Source organism: Gobius niger, assembly GCF_951799975.1.
Source record: "Gobius niger genome assembly, chromosome: 3".
NCBI lineage: Eukaryota > Metazoa > Chordata > Actinopteri > Gobiiformes > Gobiidae > Gobius > Gobius niger.
Window position 1 is genome coordinate 43,373,727 of NC_136854.1, and position 15,727 is coordinate 43,389,453.

The following is a 15,727-nucleotide window of genomic DNA, read 5'->3' on the forward strand; positions in this document are numbered from 1 at the left end:
CTTCCTGTCGTCTAGGTAACGCGGAGAGCAGCTCGGCCGCCCTGGGATACTTCATAACCCCGTGTGTGGCCACGTTTGCGACTCTGTTCTTCTACCTGCTCCTGCCCCACCTGGTCAGCGACGCAAAGAGACGACACTTTTACAGACGTCATTTGTGCTGAGCGATAATGTGAACGACTGTGGTGCTTTTTGCAGGAGTTTGCTCGTTTTTACATGAGCCGAAGTGCGGACCACGAGACGGCGAGGTCGAAGGAGCTTCTCGAAACCGCAGGTCGGTTGGATCACACTTTATATTTTGCAAAACTGCAGTTGTGCTCATCAAAATTCCATGCTAGGTGGACAGACATTGAACTCTCAATATTGAAGGATCCGCCAATCCATGCTGTCCTAGCTCATACAAATCTGGACAAATATATCGAAACTATTACAAACCCTTGGATTAAAACACAATTGAAAATATGGCGTAAAGTCAAAGGAGAATATAAACTGGATGACAAAATACAGATCATGCAGTGGTGTGCGTTTGACCCTGGGTTCTGTCCCAACAAGATAGAGATTCAAACACTGGATTTCAAAGGGTGTGACGACATTTTATTCACTCACTCCAGTGTTAATTTCGTCGACTAAAATATTGAGTCTTAATTTTAGTCAAAGTGATATTTTTGACGACTAAAATTGGACTAAAACTAAATTAAAAGTTGTTCATGAGACTAAAACTGTGACTAAAATGTCCAGATATTTTAGTCGACTAAAATAAGACTAAATAAAAATGAAAAGGAGAGACTAAAATCATCCAAACTTGTATTGAGCGTCTGAAAGAGCCTCAGATCATGTAAATTCTCTGTTAAAGGATCAGGTCTGAGCTTTGTTCATGTGGAGCAGCTCCATGAAGCAGAGGAACAACATTAAATATGATTAGAATGAATGTTATAAACATAAATTCATCTTAAATTTAGTCGACTAAATTTACTTGCAATTTTAGTCGACTAAAACTAGACTAAAATTGAAGATATTTTTTTGACTAAAACTAGACTAAAATCGAATTACATTTTCGTCAAAAGACTAAGACTAAAACTAAAATAAAATATGTTGTCAAAATTAACACTGACTCACTCATAATGGGAATATAAAAGATTTTGATAGTTTAAAGAGTGATTTTAAGCTCAACAATCTTGATTTTTTTTTAGATATCTTCAATTGCGTAATTATTTCCAGCAGAATGTTACCTCCAAAACTGAGATGGATGACCCAATTTTGACAATTTTTCTGAAAGCTTATAAAAATGCTATAGTGAAAGGTGTTATTGGCAAGTTTTATAAAGGGTTTTTTAACAAAGAGGTCTCGCTCTACGGACTACATCAAAGAAAAATGGGAAAATGAAGGACATTTTTCAATATCTAATGAAGAATGGTTTGATGTAGCGCAGCGGTTAGCACTCTCGCTTCACAGCTAGAAGGTCCGGGTTCGATTCCCATCAGGGACGGGGCCTTTCTGTGTGGAGTTTGTATGTTCTCCCCGTGTCTGCGTAGGTTTCCTCCGGGTACTCCGGTTTCCCCTACCACTAAAAACATGTACAATAGGCCAGGATGAATGATGTGTGTGTGTGAATGCATGGTGGTGTCAGAGGGTCCGTTGGCGCAGACGTGTGTCGTCGCGAAAGCGCCTCTGACAGTCTCCCCCAGGGGAAACTGAAGCTACAAACGTAGTTACCACCACCGAGTATGGAGTGAATGTACAATTGTCTCATGTAAAGCGCTTTGTGACTATATGTCTGTGAAAGGCGCTATATAAATAAAGATCTTCTTCTTCTTCTTCTATTTGAATCCTCTTGGAAATGCACAAATTCCCATAAATGGCGAGAGTTTAGCTGGAAGTGTTTGGTCCACTTTTGGTCCACTCTGGCACAGGCACAGCCAAGTGTTGGAGGTTGTGTGGGGCCCGGGAAGCAGGGCATTGGCATATATTTTGGGAATGTCCAAAGATTAAACCCTTTTGGCTTGAATTTCATGAAGCTCTAACTAATATATTTAGGATCAATAACAAACCACTACAGTTTCCCACCATTTTTTTCCACAAATTTTGACAATATGCATGGACATGAGGATAAATACCTGTGTAGTATTTTGACAGTAGCAGCCAAAAAGATCTCCCCAAACCTGTTCTCAAATGCAGTTTTCTCATGTTCTGTATGTAGTGTGTTTAAATATTGTTATTTCTTACAGGAGTGAAGGCCAAAGAGCTGGAGGCCGGCGTCGCGATGAAGATGGAGGGAGATGGTCAGAGACTGTCTGTGATCGCCGTGTTTAAAAAGGTGCTAATATTTGACTGCATAAAACTTTAAATGAATAGGCCAGCGTTTTTACATACTGAGATATGTTCTTACCTAACCTTAGCCGAGTTAATATATCCCCGTCTGGTCTTTGTCCGTGCGCTCTGTCAGGCAAACGGAGCCTCTCCCACATGTCATATAGCTCCAAAAAAGCTCACGATAGAAGCTACCAAGCTCTTCCACGTGTTCCCTATTTAAATAAAGTTACGTGAAGTGTTTTCATGCCAAGTATATTTACACAGAAATGTAACATGTGGATTTTATAAGCAAATAAAAAGGGGTACTATATTGTGAGGCGTAATGATACGAGGAGCACAACGTCCGCGCAGTAACTCCTAAAGACTTCCCCCGCTCACTTCCGTCAATAGAAGCTGACACCGACACATCGAAATCTGCGCAGTAATCTTCACTTTACTGCGCGGATGCCAAATTACTCCTGGTATTATTACGCCTTACAATATAGTCCCCCCTTTTATCCGCTTAGAAAATCCACATTGTTTAATTGTGTGTAATTATACTTTGTAGTGGAACACTTCACGTAACCATATTTAAATAGGGAAAACGTGGAAGAGCTTGGTAGCTTCTATCTTGACCTGTTTTGGAGCTATAGAGGAGAGAGGGAGAGGCTAAATGCTAACGCCGTCTGCGCTGTGTTTACGTGACTGAAGATCAGACAGGTCCTAAAGAACTCGTCACAGCTCAGGTAAGAACATATCTCAGTGTGGAAAAACGGTGGCCTGTTCCTTTAAAGGGGCTGGAAGGAGGTTCGCCATTTTATACTCACTACTGCCACCTCAGGCCATGTGTGTAACTGCACCTTCTATATTAAAGGGGCTGGAAGCAAGTTCGCCATTTTATACTCACTACTGCCACCTCAGGCCATATGTGTAACTGCACCTTCTATATTAAGCTCGTGCATGACGGCAATTCGGGCCGAAGTGACACATTTTTGAGTGACCGTACAGGATTTTAGAGGCAGTTGTGGCGAACAGGTCTGAGCTCATTCTACACACTAGGACATGGCTGGAACATGTAGGGGGAGGAAAATACTTAATTTTAACATTTTTAAACTCTTTATAGTCCCTTTAAGCTCGTGCATGACGGCAATTCGGGCCGAAGTGACACATTTTTGAGTGACCGTACAGGATTTTAGAGGCAGTTGTGGTGAACAGGTCTGAGCTCATTCTACACATTAGGACATGGCTGGAACATTTAGGGGGAGGAAAATGCTTAATTTTAACATTTTTAAATTCCTTATAGTCCCTTTAATGACAAAAGGGCAGAAAAAACATTTTTAACCTTTTTTTTTTCTCTTTTTTTTCAAAAAGATGTTTTCCCCCAATTTTTATTTTCCAAATTCTTAAACTTTTTCTTCATTTTTTTCAAGTTTTTTCCTTCATATTTTCTTCGTTTTTTTTCAACTTGTGTTTCACTTGAATATACAGATTTTATATTTCTTTTCGGTACCTGATTTCAATACTTTAAATTTTTCCATACCAGTAATACCTTTTTTTTTCTCGATACCAAACTGGTATCGTTTAACAGTATGGATGTGTAGCCGAACATAATCATCGTATTGTTGAAAATGAAAGACTAATATGCTGCTTATCATTTTACCTGTGTTCAAATGTGTGAATCAGACTTAACACTGTCTTGTGTCTGTTCTGCTTCCGTCTGATGCTCAGATCTGGATCATGGCTCTGAGCGTCTCCTGTGTGTTCGCTGTGACTCTGTCCGTGTTCCCCGTCATCACTGTTCGCGTTCAGACGGTTTACGAAAACGAGGCCTGGGGTGAGTCCGGGAGGGTGTCGAGAATGTGCCAGAGAGTTTATCTGAATCAACAAACGCTAAGAACCTTTGTGACTTCTCTGGTGTTTCCCCACAGCCAAAGTGTTCACCTGCGTCTGCTGCTTCATCGTGTTCAACGTCATGGACCTGGTGGGACGCAGCGCCCCCTCCCTCGTCCAGTGGGTGAGTGGGAAAAACATGTACTATAGGGAGGCACCGATTCCACTTTTTCTAAAACCGATACGAGTACATTGATTTAAGTACTCGCCGATACCAAATACCGATACAAGTACAAGGCATTTTCTTCAACAGGCTTTTTGAAGTGAAGACGGTTTATAGACTTTTTCCACAGCAGATTGGTTTGTAATTAGTTAATTTACTCATTTACATTTCCTTGAGTAAAGTAGAAGAGAAGTTATATCAGAATTGAACAGATATTATTATTGCTCTGTCCATCACAGACAGAACAGCTCATGTCCTAAAGCTCCTCAATGCTTGTGCGTTATTCATTTATGTATTTTTATTTAACAATAGTATTGAGATGTTACTCATTACTGAAGTTAAATGGTCTCTTTTCTCTTTTACTTCAGCTCCGTGTGTTTGTAGTAACTTATCCAGTAGCTTCAGCATTTTCATTGTTCTGCTGCAGCTCATTTTGGCTCATATAAACATCCTGTGTGTCTTTATTTTGGATTTTCTGAGGACTTTTTAGTCGCTGGGTTAGTTTTCCAGATGAATAAACCCCTGGGCATAAAACGGCTTAAGACTCTGCAGAACTGTTAGCCACAAGTTAGCGGCTAGTTTAGCAACAATAGCATCATTAGCCTGTATGTTGTAAACACTGCAGACGCTGCAGCACGAACAACATTAAGCTCTGGTTAAATCCAGCTCAGACTCTGGTTTAGAGAGCGCAGTCTGTAATAAAGTCAGCTCTATGTGGATTATTGTGTTTACACTAAACTATTCTACAGTTTGTTGCTATTTCTCGCCGGCCGCACGTCAAGTGGTATCGGGATCACATGAATGAGTACGAGTATAAGTACAAGCATGTGGTATCGGCCCGATCCTGGTGTCGGTGCATTCCTAATATTTACTTTTTTATTTATTGGTTTATTTGGTCGGGACAGTGCATGTTAATGAACATACATGGGGCTCATGCATGTAAACAAGCCACACCGGATTGTAGCCTTATCCGTCGTCCCCCATGTGCGCTCTCTAACACACTCGCATTCATCCCGGCCTATTGTACATGTTTTTAGCGGTAGGGGAAACCTTAAGGAAACCTACGCAGACACGGGGAGAACATGCAAACTCCACACAGGTCCAAGTGGGAATCGAACCCAGGACCTTCTAGTTGTGAAGCACGAGCGCTAACCACCAGTGTTAATCTTGACAACATATTTTAATTTAGTTTTAGTCTTAGTCTTTTGACGAAAATGTAATTCAATTTTAGTCTAGTTTTAGACGACTAAAATTGCAAGTTAATTTCGTCGACTAAAATATTTAGTCTTAATTTTAGTCAAAGTGATATTTTTGTGACTAAAATTGGACTAAAACTAAATTAAAAGTTTCTCATGAGACTAAAACTGTGACTAAAATGTCCAGATATTTTAGTCGACTAAAATCAGACTAAATAAAAATGAAAAGGAGAGACTAAAATCATCCAAACTTGTATTGAGCGTCTGAAAGAGCCTCAGATTATGTTAAAGGATCAGCTCTGAGCTTTGTTCATGTGGAGCAGAAACATGAAGCAGAGGAACAACATTAAATATGATTAGAATCAATATTATCAATGCAAAGTCCAATAAATTAGTCTTAAATTTAGTCGACCAGTGTTAATCTTGACAACATATTTTAATTTAGTCTTGGTCTTTTGACGAAAATGTAATTCGATTTTAGTCAAGTTTTAGTCGACTAGATTTAAGACTAATTTAGTCGACTTTGCATTGATAATATTCATTATAATCATGTTTAATGTTGTTCCTCTGCTTCATGGAGCTGCTCCACATGAACAAAGCTCAGAGCTGATCCTTTAAACATGATCTGAGGCTCTTTCAGACGCTCAATACAAGTTTGGATGATTTTAGTCTCTCCTTTTCATTTTTATTTAGTCTGATTTTAGTCGACTCAAATATCTGGACATTTTAGTCACAGTTTTAGTCTCATGAGAAACTTTTAATTTAGTTTTAGTCCAATTTTAGTCACAAAAATATCACTTTGACTAAAATTAAGACTAAATATTTTAGTCGACGAAATTAACACTGCTAACCACTGTGCTACCGTGCCGCCCAGATATATTCTTCAAGTTTATGAGGTTTTATACCGTGTGTTTTTACAGCTTTTTTGTCCTCTTAACCCCCGCCAGAACCGACCCCTTTTTCTCCCAGTTTGGCTTTACCCAGATCGAAAAAGCTACTTGAAAAAAGCGACAAAAATGTGACGAAAACGCAATAAGAAAGTGCCAAAAAGTGATGAAAAAAAAAGTCTAAAAAAGGTACGCTGTGACAACGTGAGCAAAAAGATCAAATTTGTAACACCTCTTCATCATTCTCTTCCACTTTGTTGGAGTTATGATCTAAAAGGAGCTGAAACAACATATACTATAGTTAAACTTCCTGGATCAACATGAGGCCCCTTCCTCCCCTCTGCCCTTCGCTTCTTCATCTTCCTCTGTCGGTTATTTTTGCACCTGTGATGAAGGGCTGAGCTTTCAAACAGAACAAAAGGTCAAGAAAGCATTTACAGGGTTCATACGACCGCGGAGGGCGCCGTGTAAACAGGAAGAGCATTTCAGAAGCTTCATGCTGCCGTTCAAAGTTCCGTAACTCACACATGCGTCTGTCCCGTTCTGTTTCAGCCCAGGAAGCAGAGCCGCCTGTTCCCCGCGGCGGTTTTCTCCCGGGTGGTGTTCGTGCCTCTGCTCATGATGTGCAACGTCCCCGGCTCTAAAGTCCACGTCCTGTTCAGGCACGACGCCCTCTTCGTCCTGCTGATGGCGCTCTTCTCCTTCACCAACGGGTACCTGGCGTCGCTCTGCATGGCCTACGCCCCACAGTGAGTCCAGAGCATTTGGGTGTCATTTTAAAAGTGCTGATTTAGTCGCTCATTACTCGCTGACTTACCACGTGGCTGTAATGTGTTGTTTATATCCTGATCTCTTATTATGTCAGCGCCCTCTGCTGGACACGTGCTGAATTCTTTCAGTTTTTTTCATATTTTGGTGGAGGATGCTGGAGTGAGCGTTCTGGTTATTATTATTTTTTTATAACTCCGCACAGGAGTATTTTTACATAATGAAGAGGACGTTTCAGGCTGGATTAAAGGTCCTATATCCTGCTCTTTTAGCCATTCCAAAGTTAAGTATAGGCATGTATATGATATATTGTACCTCTACCATTATGGAGCACTCATTTTTGTGATAAATATCAGTGTTTTCTGGAGGTGTTTTTCAAACCCGGAAGACACGACGCTTCGATTCAGTTAACTCCGCCCCCTCTCTCCGCGCATACTTTACCGTAATATAAATAAACAGCAATAAGTGAAGTTACTTCACGATGCAGTTATACGGAGTTGATATCTGCAACACAGCTTCATAAATGGCTAACACACACAAGCTAATATGCTAACACACAAACACACATTTTTTTTGATGGATTTTTGTCACTTTTTTGCTGGATTTTTGTCACTTTTTGCTGGATTTTTGTCTTTTTTTGCTGGATTTTTGTCACTTTTTGCTGGATTTTTGTCATTTTTTTGCTGGATTTTTTTCACTTTTTTGCTGGATTTTTGTCACTTTTTTGATGGATTTTTTTCACTTTTTTGATGGATTTTTGTCACTTTTTTGATGGATTTTTGTCACTTTTTTGATGGATTTTTGTCTTTTTTTGATGGATTTTTGTCACTTTTTGCTGGATTTTTGTCACTTTTTGCTGGATTTTTGTCACTTTTTGCTGGATTTTTGTCATTTTTTTGATGGATTTTTTTCACTTTTTTGCTGGATTTTTGTCACTTTTTTGATGGATTTTTTTCACTTTTTTGATGGATTTTTTTCACTTTTTTGATGGATTTTTGTCACTTTTTTGATGGATTTTTGTCTTTTTTTGATGGATTTGTGTCACTTTTTTGATGGATTTTGTCACTTTTTTGCTGGATTTTTGTCACTTTTTTTGATGGATTTTTTTAAAGGCAACAAATAATCGTTTGAATAATCGTGATTTCAATTATGACAGAAATAATCGTGATTATTATTTTTTCAATAATCGAGCAGCCCTACTGGATATGTTGAAACTTCTACAACACCTTTAGTTCTTTTGCTTCTTCAGGTGGTATTCAGGGTCGTCAGCAATTGTAGACTTAATACGTTATTATTCGAGATTATTTCATTTATACTTCAGTAATGAGTTTTAGATATTGTTTTATGTTTAACACCACGTTTAGGAGATCAGTTTAGACCCATTTTAGTAGGGATGCACCGATACCACTTTTTCTAAAACCGATACGAGTACGAGTACTTGGATTTAAGTACTCGCCGATACCGAATACCGATACGAGCACAAGGCATTTTCTTCAACGTTCTTACTTGTTTCACAGCAGATTGGTTTGTAATTAGCAAATTTACTCATTTTCATTTCCTTTAAGTAAAGTCGGCGACACATTTAAGAGCAGTTATATTAGAATTGTGCTGATGCCATTTATTTTTATTTTCATTCAATATAATTTTTAATTTTTATTGCACTGTCCATCATAGACAGAAAAGCCCATGTCCAAAAGCTCCTAATGCCTGTGCTTTATTCATTTATGTATTTTTTTTTTAACAATAGTATTGAGATGTTACTTAAATGGTCTCTTTTCGTCTTTACTTCAGCTCCGTGTGGATTTTCTCGTGTGTTTTGTAGCAACTTAGCGAGAAGCTACAGCGTTTTCATTGTTCTGCTGCAGCTCATTTTCGCTCAATATGGACATGCTGTATGTCTTTACGTTGGATTTTCTGAGGACTTTTTAGTCGCTGGGTTAGTTTTTCAGAAGAATAAACCCCTGGTCATAAAACGGCGTCAGAATGGCCAAAAACTGCGCTAGCCGCGAGTTAGCAACGTTAGCCTGTATGTTGTAAACACTGCAGACGCTGCAGCTCTAACAACATGAAGCTCTGGTTAAATCCAGCACAGACTCTGATTTAGAGAGCGCAGTCTGTAATAAAGTCAGCTCTATGTGGAATATTGTATTTCCACTAAAGAATTCTCCAGTTTGTTGCTATTTTCTCTCCTCAGCTGAGAGGTGCGCCTCGTAGGTGCGCTTGCCGCACGTCAAATGGTATCGGTTCCTGGTATCGGGACATCATGAATGAGTACGAGTATGAGTACAAGCATGTGGTATCGGCCCGATACCCGATACTGGTATCGGTATCGGTGCATCCCTACATTTTAGTCCTGATTTGATCCTGATCTCCTCTGTTATTCATAAGGTCATGAGCGGTTTGAGAGCCGCTGCTCCATGTTGACTGTTTTGTTTGTCTGTCTGCAGGCTCGTCCGTGGCAGAGACGCAGAGACGGCCGGTTCACTCATGACCTTCTTCCTGGTTCTGGGTTTGGCTCTGGGAGCGTCTCTGTCCTTCGCTCTCGGCTCCATCGTATGAACAGAATCACAAACGTCACAAACAGTAAAGGTGCATCTCCCTCCCCACATGGTGTTCAGACCAGAAGACAAGGCCATAGATCATAGACCATAGATCAGGGCAAGTAAATGTTAAAACGTAAAACAGTTTTAGACTAAACGAACTGCAGTTACTCAGGAACAGAGACTAAAGGAACTGATTATTATTGAGAGAATAAGGTTTTGTAGATAAGGTTTTATATTTTTGAGGTATTTCAGGTTAAATTCATTCCTTGTATTTATTTTTTTATACATTTTTTTGTGGCTTTTATTTATGAATAGTTGTTACTGTGCTTAGCCTACTGTTCCACAAAAGTGCCTCAGTGCCTTTGAGCAAGAAGGTTGTGGGTTCGATGGTCTCTGTGTGTACAGGTATAGGGCTGGATACCGTAAAGTCTTTCTTTAATGATACTTGGTTTTCGATACCGACGCCTGAACGATATTATTCACCGATAAATGATTTGTTTTATAGAACCAATCATTTTAATTTATTCCTTTTCCTTTGATGTCATTTCTTTTGTATAATCTATTTGAGGTGAAACAACCAAGAAACTTCCTTTAACGACAAAAGGGCAGAAAAAACTCTTCCCAAGTTTTTCTTATTTTTACCTCCATTTTTAACCAGTTATTTTTTTACACAATTTCCCCCGATTTTCCACTTTTTGTCTTTGTGTTTTTCCCCCAATTTATTTATTTATTTTTCACAATATGTTCCCATTTTTTCCCACTTATTTTCCCCACATTTTTTTGTGTCTCTCTTTTTTTTTCTTTTAAATTGTGATTTTATATTTCTTTTCAGTACAAGCTTTTGACACTTGTTTTTTTCAATACCAGTAGTGCCTAAACCTTTTTTGCTGGATTTTTGTCACTTTTTTTGCTGGATTTTTGTCACTTTTTTGCTGGATTTTTGTCTTTTTTTGATGGATTTTTGTCTTTTTTTTTGATGGATTTTTGTCTTTTTTTGCTGGATTTTTGTCACTTTTTTGATGGATTTTTGTCACTTTTTTGATGGATTTTTGTCACTTTTTTGATGGATTTTTGTCACTTTTTTGATGGATTTTTGACACTTTTTTGATGGATTTTTGTCTTTTTTTGATGGATTTTTGTCACTTTTTTGATGGATTTTTGTCTTTTTTTGCTGGATTTTTGTCACTTTTTTGCTGGATTTTTGTCACTTTTTTGCTGGATTTTTGTCACTTTTTTGCTGGATTTTTGTCTTTTTTTGATGGATTTTTGTCACTTTTCTGATGGATTTTTGTCACTTTTCTACACCAGTAGTGCCTAAACCTTTTTTTCCCGACACCAAACTGGTTTCACGGTGCCCAGCCCTAGTCAGGTACATGTTTTACCTTCAGACAAGTTTCACAGACTGTTCTTTGTCACGTCTTCCGTCCTGAAGCTTGGCTTGGCTGTAACATTGTTTGCAATTGGCTTGTTGCACCGTATGGCTATGCTAGTTCCTCTGACCTGAAGGTGTGAGCGCCTGGACTTCCTGTCTGTTTTCTTTTCCTGGAATAATCATCATATTGTCTAAAGATTATGTTGTGGGCGGTGAGTTCCCGGTAGACGATCATTTACTGTGTGTTCAAATCTTGATGAGTTCAGATCAGAGACGCCTGTGATCATGAAGGATCGATTGTTTGTCTTGAAGCTAAAGGCTAACATGCTATGAAAGAACTGAATAAACGGCACTATTTCAAATGTTTAACCTCTTAACTCCCGCCTGAACCGAGAGCATTTTCTCCAGTTCAGCTTTACCCAGATCCTGTAGGCCAGTGTAACGCCTCATTTGAAAGCTAAGACCTACAAAACTCATCGAAATGGATCTTTTTCAGATATTTTTCCATCTTTTTGGGGGGGTATTCAACTCATTTTGTAGCTTTTTTGTCATTTTTTTATCACATTTTTGTCATTTTTTTGGAGAATGTTTTGTCAATTTTTCGTAATCTTTTTGTCAAAATTTTGTCATTTTTTTTGTCAAATTTTGCGTCACTTTTTTTTCACATTTCCACCATTGTTTTCGTCTCAGTTCCGTCGCTATTTTCTCACCTTTTTTCCAGAAGCTTTTGGATTGGGGTAAAGCCAAACTGGAGAAAATGTGCTTGGTTCAGGTGGGAGTTAACGGGTTATAAACATAAATATTTACTCTGTACAGCAACTCGTTAACCTGCAGGAAGTTATCGTCTACCAGGAACTGTAGGAAATACGATGATTCGAACGGGTCGAAGCTATTCTTAATGGAAATGAATACAAACAGGAAGTACTAGCGCCCACAACTCCAGCTCAGAGGAACTAGCGTAGCCACATTGTGCAACAAGCCAATTGTATTTCAAATGAAAGCTACAAAACTAAAGCTAAAGATTTATTGGAAATCCACTTTATTTTAAGGGGATTTGGACATAGATACAGACGGCATCTCGGGAATCGCCCATAATGGTCATGTTTGAAAAAAAGGGGGAAAACAATTTTTTTTTCTAATCTTTCTCTAATAACTTTAACAAACGCTGAATCATGAATATAGTTTTCTACTTAATAAAGATATAAAGACATGGAGAGGAGCAAAGTGCTTCAACAGCCCATAAATAACGGAGAATGCTAACATGATGCGTAGTGTTGGCATCGTGCTAATGCTAACTCTAGCTACGACTGCCGTTTTTTCGCTTCCACTGAACAATCTGCTGTGAATAAACATCCATATGGACCCGATTTAGACTTGACTTTATTTGTATGTGATAAATAAGTTTATATTCCACCTTAAAATGGGTAAAAAGAGTGAAAGATTCTGTTTCCCCTGGGCGAGGCCACGCCCCCTCCTATAACACGATGCCGTCTGTATCTACAGTGACTCAGCTTCACCTCTGGCCCATCCGGTCTGGGAATCGAACTCAGGACCTTCTTGCTGCGAGTCAAAAGCACTAATGACTCCACCACCGCTGTGTGTTGTCATGTTTTCAGCTCAAAAAGCGAATGTCGCGGCTTTAAAAGTTGACTTACCTTTTCTTTGATTACAAGTTTGAATGTTTGTTTTTTGGGTCTTTGAGTTTGAAGCGTTTTCTGAACACGAGACGTCATTTTATTAATACAAAAGATATTTAACCTCTTAACTCCCGCCTGAACCGAGAGGATCTTTTTCCTCACGTCATCAGATTTTTTTCCATCATTTTTTTGTTGGTTATTCGACTCATTTTGGTAACTTTTTTGTCATTTTTTGTCACATTTTTGTCATTTTTTCGTCAATTTCTTGTGACATTTTTGTCACATTTTTGCCACTTTTTCATCAATTTTTGTCACTTTTTTGCCAATGTTTTCTCGCTTTTTTGTCACATTTATATCATTGTTTTCGTCTCAGTTTTGTTGCTATTTTCACACCTTTTTTCCAGAAGCTTTTGGATTGGGGTAAAGCCAAACTGGAGGAAATGTGCTCGGTTCAGGCGGGAGTTAAGGGGTTAAACATCTGCCTTTTCTTTGTTCCAGATGTGAACTTACATTCCCCGCAGTGTTGTTTGACAAGTGCCTTCTGTTTGTAAAATTGTTTTGACAGTTTGATTCACACGTTTAGCAATTCTGAAGAAAAGTCGGAAAAGTCATGTTTTGTAAATATTTGTTCATCTCAAATGTTTTTAATAAAAACCTTTTCATGTTTGTGATGCTCCCGTTTTCTCTCCGCACATGAACATGACTCTTGTTGTATCATACATTTGTGTTAAAGGTTTTTGCAAAGCCGTAAAGTTGCAAAACAGGAAAAAGACACCGTGAAATCGTACATAAACACAACGAAGAAGCGACAACGCGAGGCAAAATCTTTTTTTTTTTATTCCTTGTGAACCAATTTTGAAATCGTTGATGCGTAGTATCAATAAATAATCCCAACAATAAATAATCCCAATCACGTGCTACCCAAGAATGAAATTGCAGGCTGTGAAGTAAATATATAATTTATCCATAATGATGTATTACGGGAACCCTTTACTTTCTGTGGCAAATTATTGCATATTTTAATTTGAAAGAATCTTGGCCAGGACACTCTGAAGATTTTTAATTTCAACGAGTTTTATCCTGGATAAATAAAGGACAAATAAAATTTAAAGGAACAGGCCACCGTTTTTACATACTGAGATATGTTCTTACCTGAGCTGTGACGAGTTCTTTAGGACCTGTCTGATCTTCAGTCACGTAAACACAGCGCAGACGGCGTTAGCATTTAGCCTCTCCCTCTCTCCTCTATAGCTCCAAAACAGGTCAAGATAGAAGCTACCAAGCTCTTCCACGTTTTCCCTATTTAAATATGGTTACGTGAAGTGTTCCACTACAAAGTATAATTACACACAATTAAACAATGTGGATTTTCTAAGCGGATAAAAGGGGGAACTATATTGTAAGGCGTAATAATACCAGGAGTAATTTGGCATCCGCACAGTAAAGTGAAGATTTACTGTGTCTTTTACCCTTTTATCCGCTTAGAAAATCCACATTGTTTAATTGTGTGTAATTATACTTTGTAGTGGAACACTTCACGTAACCATATTTAAATAGGGAAAACGTGGAAGAGCTTGGTAGCTTCTATCTTGACCTGTTTTGGAGCTATAGAGGAGAGAGGGAGAGGCTAAATGCTAACGCCGTCTGCGCTGTGTTTACGTGACTGAAGATCAGACAGGTCCTAAAGAACTCGTCAAAGCTCAGGTAAGAACATATCTCAGTATGGAAAAACGGTGGCCTGTTCCTTTAAAAAAAAAAAGTTATGGCACCATTATTAATGTATATGTCATTCCAGACTCATTTTGAAGAAGAAGAAGAAGATCTTTATTTATACAGCGCCTTTCACAGACATGGTCACAAAGCGCTTTACATGAGACACTTGTACATTCACTCCATACTCGGTGGTGTAAACTATGTTTGTAGCTTCAGTTTCCCCTGGGGGAGACTGTCAGAAGCACTTTCGCGACTACACACGTCTGCGCCAACGGACCCTCTGACACCACCACACATTCACTCACACACATTATTCATCCTGGCCTATTGTGCATGTTTTTGTCATTGATTGACTGTGGAATTCTTCCGCAGTCAATTATTGGTTTTCATGTTCTTTATTATTATTCCTCTTCCATCTTTTTCCCGATTTTCTAGAGCTTTCAGCACCTTCATGCTTTGTGCAATTTATGCAAGTTATGCATCAAAATGTTCTGCATGTTGAGGAGAAGGTGCTGTTACTTTTGGGACTTCTGCAATTTACGGTTTTTCCGCAATCGGCCAAAATGTCTGAGATTTTTCCCATTGACTTATAATGGGGCTGCCGCAAATCCATGCTTTTCTGCACTTTTTTCTGCATTTTCTGCAATTTCTGCACTTTGTGCATGTTCAGCTTCTGCAACTTGTGGGTTTTGAGAAAAAATTGGCTTCTGCAGTTTTCCAGTTTTTTTATACGAGAGTTTGAAATTTTTGCATTGGTGTGTATGGGGGAATCCAGCCAATGGGGAAACTCCGCCTTTCAGCCATTTGTGCTTCTGCCAATCAAGCACTGAGGCCATTTCAACAGTTTGACCAGTTTATGGAATATAAAAGTTTATGCAACATTAATAATTTATGCAAAGTAACCACTTTATGGGATTTAACCAGTTTATGCAACTTAAGAGTTTATGCCATTTAGGATTTATGCAATTTGAAGAGTTTATGCAATTTCTACATTCACTTCCCGCATTTCCGCAGTCAATCGCAATGGCGCAGCCATTGCATTTCTAGTTATTATTATTATTATTATTATTATTATTATTATTAGCCCAGAATTACAACATTTGATTTTTACACATTGTTGATTTTTGTTTTAGTGAAGTTGACAGAACGATGCTGCTGAATTTAGGAAACAGGGAAGACCCTGAAGGTGCAAATTGTATTTTTTACTGTGTTTTTGCATCTGTGAGCTAACATTATTAACCCTATGATTTCTCTCCTTTCTTTACTGACTAC

The 15,727-nt window shown here is 38.6% G+C and overlaps 1 protein-coding gene across 1 annotated transcript in view; it reads left to right on the top strand.

Annotated features, from left to right (window-relative positions):
• The window catches only part of LOC306960920 (equilibrative nucleoside transporter 2-like), a 40,688-nt gene extending 30,927 nt beyond the window's left edge, over nucleotides 1-9,761 (top strand). Inside the window, exons 7-13 of the mRNA XM_079553527.1 lie at nucleotides 16-113; nucleotides 196-271; nucleotides 2,223-2,311; nucleotides 4,015-4,120; nucleotides 4,215-4,300; nucleotides 6,975-7,171; nucleotides 9,638-9,761. Of these exons, the coding sequence (XP_079409653.1) occupies nucleotides 16-113; nucleotides 196-271; nucleotides 2,223-2,311; nucleotides 4,015-4,120; nucleotides 4,215-4,300; nucleotides 6,975-7,171; nucleotides 9,638-9,749 (764 nt within the window). The 3' untranslated portion in view covers nucleotides 9,750-9,761. The remainder of the gene's footprint in view (nucleotides 1-15; nucleotides 114-195; nucleotides 272-2,222; nucleotides 2,312-4,014; nucleotides 4,121-4,214; nucleotides 4,301-6,974; nucleotides 7,172-9,637) is intronic.
• Nucleotides 9,762-15,727: the final 5,966 nt, after the last annotated feature.